Source organism: Triticum urartu, chromosome 3, assembly GCF_003073215.2.
Source record: "Triticum urartu cultivar G1812 chromosome 3, Tu2.1, whole genome shotgun sequence".
In the NCBI taxonomy this organism is placed as follows: Eukaryota; Viridiplantae; Streptophyta; class Magnoliopsida; order Poales; family Poaceae; genus Triticum; species Triticum urartu.
The window spans coordinates 467,187,686-467,193,290 of record NC_053024.1 but is presented as its reverse complement, the minus strand read 5'-3'; the positions used below and the strand labels follow the sequence as shown (position 1 = coordinate 467,193,290).

The window sequence follows — 5,605 nt, the reverse complement described above, 5'->3', positions numbered from 1 at the left end:
CACAATCTCATGGTCTAAGGAAATGATACTTGACATTAGAAAAGCTTTAGCATACGAACTACACGATCTTTGTGCTAGGCTTAGGATTGGGTCTTGTCCATCACATCATTCTCCTAATGATGTGATCCCGTTATCAACGACATCCAATGTCCATGGTCAGGAAACCTTAACCATCTATTGATCAACGAGCTAGTCAACTAGAGGCTTACTAGGGACATGGTGTTGTCTATGTATCCACACATGTATCTGAGTTTCCTATCAATACAATTCTAGCATGGATAATAAACGATTATCATGAACAATGAAATATATAATAATAACTAATTTATTATTGCCTCTAGGGCATATTTCCAACAATGCATAGGACCTTGTCCAACGTTGTGTCGGATGCCAGATTTTCACCAACCAAAGCCATATGCCTCCCACCGCTCTACAAACAATCCCGATTACTTGGCCTTTTGCGGTCTGGGGAATTGATATGGTCGGACCCCTTAAAGAAGGAAGCCATAAGAAAAAATATCTGCTGGTAATGGTAGATAAATTCACCAAATGGATAGAGGCTAAACCAGTTAAAACGGCCGAAGCCGGACCAGTGATAGACTTTATATCCGGTGTTGTGCACCGTTATGGCGTCCCACACAGCATCATCACCGATAACGGCTCCAATTTTATAGCCGATGAGGTGAAAGCCTGGTGTGCTAACCTGGGAATTAAGCTCGATTACGCCTCCGTCTATCATCCACAAACAAACAGTCAAGTCGAACGAGCTAATGGTGTTATTATGAGCGGCATTAAGCCTAGAATAGTGCGGTCTTTGAAAGAATCAGACAAGCATTGGGTTGAGGAGCTCGACTCCGTACTCTGGGGGTTGCGGACCACGCCCAATCGCACTACCGGATATACACCCTTCTTCATGGTGTACGGCGCAGAGGATGTGTTGCTCTGCGACATTATTCATGACTCACCTCGAGTGCGCATGTATGAAGAGACAGAGGCCGAGCTTGATCGGCAGGACAGTTTGGATGCCCTGGAGGAGGAGCGTGACGTCGCAAAAGCCCGTTCTGCATTCTATCAACAACAGGCTCGCAGATACCAAAGCAGAGAAGTGTGGGCCAAGACCTATAATGTTGGTGAACTCGTTCTACGCTTGCCAGAAAAGAAAAAGGACAAACTCAAGCCAAAAGTGGGAAGTTCCCTTCATCGTAGATGAGGTTCTCACTGGAGGAGCGTACCGCCTGCGTGATGCATCCGACAATCGCCTAGAGCCGAACCCGTGGAATGCCGCAAGACTCCGAAGATTCTACGCCTAGAGTCGTACTCTTTCACTACAAAAAAATACACTTCCGTGATGATACGTGTTTGTCACAGTAGGTCACATTTTCTATCATGCATGTACATCCATGACAATTTTATGACAGAATCAAGATAGTCATTCCTGTGCTGTCGTAGAAGTGTTACATGACATTACCAAAATTATCATCATGGAAGTGTCCACTTCCATGACGATAAATCGCGCGTCACAGAAGTGCTTTTGTCAAGGGTGACCGACACGTGGCATCCACCGTAACGGAACGCTGTTAAGCTATCGGGTCTGGTTTTGGATTCGATAACCCGCTAACAGCCCCGACCAATGGGGATTTTCCACGTGTAAAATCATCATTGGCTGGAGGAAACACATGTCGGCTCACCGTTGGAATAGATGTCATCCACTCATTGGACCGAAGGCGCGTATGATACGTCGACACGTGGCACGGCCAAACATAGGACCATTCCTGTGAAAAGGCCGGCCCGTTTGACTTGGTCAAAAGGTGGCGGGCCGGCCCACGAAAAGCCTGTTAATGGCCTGTTCGCATATAGCCCATTTACAGACCACTAACCCAGGGCCCGTTACGACCTATCCGAATTAGGCCCAGTAGCATCATCTGGGCCGTCCAATATGATTCCAGCCCATTTTAAGTTCCGGCCCATGTATGGCCCAAGACGTCTTTCGGCCCATATGAGGCCCTTTGTAAGTCTTGGCCCATTAACGGCCCGTGGTGAAACTGGCCCGTACTGAACAGTGTATCACTTTATACCCATTAACGGCCCATTAATCCATTGGGCCGTTTGCAGCCCGTGTTATCTTTCGGCCTTCTCAGGGCCCATTTATTCTTGGGCTCATTTCCGGCATTCGGTTACTTACGGCCCGTTACTGCCATTTTCTGCTTGTGAGCCAAATTCAGCCCGTGGTTATAGTCGGCCCGTTTGTGGCCCGTTAATACGTTGGGCCATTTTCAGAGCATCATCAAATATGGCCTATTAACGACGGTCCGTTATGGTCAGCCCATGAACGGACGACTCCAACTCTAGCCCGTTTACGGCCATAATGCGGTCTGTTTTTGGCCCATGTTTGGCTAATCGATCATACGGCCCGTCTAAGGCCCATTTATGGTACGACCCGTAGAAGGCCCATTGTTTCTATGGCCCGTAGAAGGCCCATTGTTTCTATGGCCCGTAGGAAGCCCAGTGTCACTATAGTAAATATGTAGCCCATGGCCTGTTAAAGGCGGGAAACTACTATAGGTTTAGACATGCTAATGGCCCAAGATGATTATAGGCCCACGTTTTGGCCCATATGAGTAACGGGCCGGCCTGAAGACCGACAACACTGAGATCCACTGAACCTTCCGGCCTAAATTACAGCATACCAACCAAAGAATAAACCTAGACTATACAGCAAAGAAATTACGACATATTACATCCACTGGGAATCAAAGTTCGCTACCGGTGATAATAAAGCGCAACATGACCGTGGATTACATACATTGGGCATCAAAGGTCACCACCAGTGCATATAAACACGCTGACAAAAGAATATACAAAACTGAGAGCACTTCAGAAGGCACTAGACCTGGCAAGCTCGGGCCCCGCAAGCAGCCGAACAAGCTGATGAGACCTCAGTTGTGTCAATGATAGATACTTCATCCCTAGCTGTATGGCACCATAGTGCGCAAGGCAGTCCCCTGACATCTTCATTACATCTTTGACTTCAAGTCGGAGCTGAGCTGAAGCAAGCCTTTCCGCTTTAAGTTGAGACTGAAGAAGTCGAACTGATTGAGGCAGCGACTGCACAGAGGTTGTCTCACTCCTGCTGGTGAGTAGCTTCAACTCACTGTCTTCATCAAGACAGGACCTTGGGGTCATCTCGCTGTCCTCAAGATGGTTTGGCTCACTATCTTTCCTAAAGTTCTGCCTGGCATAAGAGATACGACTCTAAAAGAGAAACAAGGAGACACATAACAGTTTTCACAATTATATAAGCAAATAAATGGATCTGTTCTGCATAAGGAACATGTTTTTACAACTACAATTTAAAACTGGTAGTTGTTGCAAACATCCAATCAGATGTAAACAGCAATGGAGGAAATGATGCCTATCCAAATCTATACTAGAACAAAGTTTGAAGGCTTGAGAAGGATGAACTTACATTACATGTTAACACGGGCTGGACAAAGCCCTTCTCCATGTTGATGGAAAGATAATTCAATAAATTCCCCAAAGAAAATTCTTTATAAGCGTTGCCATTATTCTACATTTTGCAAAAAGTAAATATAGATCAAATAAAATTGGAAGAAATAGAGGATAATGAAGCTCAGGTGCAGACTGATGATACATAATCAAATAGCAATTAATTAAGTACAGCGTTACAAGGCAAAAGGTACTGACAAGAGGAATGTAGACATCAACGTGTGCATTGGCATTGGCTTTATTCAACATTTTGGTAAGAGTAAATGTAGATATGATAATTTGGAGAAAGTGGATGGCAGAGCAGATAAGATGGAGAGTAATGCTAGACAATCAACTATCTCACGATGCATGTACAATAATACCACCAACGTCTGTTATTAGTTGTCGCTCAAATGGATGTATCTAGCACTATTAAGTTCTAAATACATCCAATTGATCAACAATTAATTCGATACAAAGGGAGTACATGATAACAGGTACTTACATGAGCAATCCAAAACTTCATAACCATTGTGTTAAATCTACATTTATCTAAGAGTAAATATAGATCTTATAATTTCAAGCAAAGGGAGGATAAAGAAGCGACCATTTACAGTGATGCTACATAATCAAACAGCAATGAGTGTAAGTATGCTGACAAAGGGCAAGAGGTACCGACAAGAGCAATGCAGAGCCTAGTATTGTCGTGAGATCTTATGATCCTTTGAGCAAGGAGATTCATTTGAAATTATTTTTCATACAAGAGAGAAGGTAAGGCACATGCAGAAATTTAGGAGTTCAAATTTTGAATTGATATCATAGACAGTACCTGACGATGGGCTGTCAGCAGTTCTAATAGGGGTTTGGCCACTGGAGTAGGGGTAAAGTCTGTTATAATTGGGCATGTGTTTTCTGTGGCTGCTGATCTATCTGATTTAACAGGTATCACTACATTTTCCTAATACCTAGTTTGTAATCCTTGAGGATCTGCAATCACCCTCTTCCTTTTGGACATCTACTACGAAAGAACAACATTTGACTGGAAAAACATAGTATGACGACACATGGAATAGGTACAGAAAATGGATAGGTATGGCATATACTCATATATGATGCTTAAACTAAGCAGATGGTGTAACAAAGTAGAAGTAATGTAAGAGGTCAGATGCAAAATATGTGCGACCAATACAACCTTGCCAAGTTAGAGCATGCACCTTGATGAGTGAATAAGATAGGCCATCCTCCACCATGCCAAGTTTGTTAGCCAGTGGATTGTTCCGAAATATTCCTCTCGGGCGCCCATTCTCATATTCATTTTGATAATGTTCAATACCTGACATGCATGAAAACATAAAAACAAGTGAGGTTATCTTTGTAATGCAGAAGTGATTCTAATCCAATACTTCCTCCCTGTAAACCCCTTTGTGTTATCTCTGCAATTCTTCTAAGAGGTGTCATGCATGCTGTAATTTGGTGTGTGCATTAATATAATGTGGACTACTACTCAAAATATGAGAGCTCCAGAAGTGATGATACTTCGCAGATGACAGCTTCAACATATAGTAAAGAAGAACAAGTCGACCTGACCTGACAGATTCAAAATATACTAAGGGAGAATAACTTGACCTGACCAGTCGACCGCAAGAGAAGAGGATCATCTTAAAGAAGAGCAGAAGAGCAAGTAGATTGAAGATATTACAAGTATTTCTATACAATGTCGGTTGGCCACCCATGATGAACCAGAGTGCACAGAGAAATACTATTCCTTCCTGTCTCTCCATATGTGGCTCACATGCATTTCGAAACTAAAGTAGGAACATTTAGCTGACCAATTAAACATCTCTCAGTTTTACTAATATCAACATAATATCATATTTGAATTTGTACAACTAAGCTTGTTTAGCTCGATGGGTGGAGCAGTGCTATTACGACATGAAGCACGTAGGCTGATCGTGGTCATCATAAAATTGGGAAACCGTAAGCATGATGAGTATAGTGTTGACTGTGGCAGTGGGATGGCAGATCTGAAGCTGCAAACCGCGCAAAGGGTAGTTAGCAACCGATATTTGCTTTGAAATAACAACTAAGATTTGGTATGGACAAGAAAGTACAGTCAACA

The 5,605-nt window shown here is 43.2% G+C and overlaps 1 protein-coding gene across 1 annotated transcript in view; it reads right to left on the bottom strand.

Moving 5' to 3' along the window:
* Positions 1-720: 720 nt before the first annotated feature.
* The window catches only part of LOC125546871 (probable auxin efflux carrier component 8), an 8,648-nt gene continuing 3,763 nt past the window's right edge, over positions 721-5,605 (bottom strand). The window contains exon 5 of the mRNA XM_048710975.1: positions 721-732. Within this exon, the coding sequence (XP_048566932.1) occupies positions 721-732 (12 nt within the window). The remainder of the gene's footprint in view (positions 733-5,605) is intronic.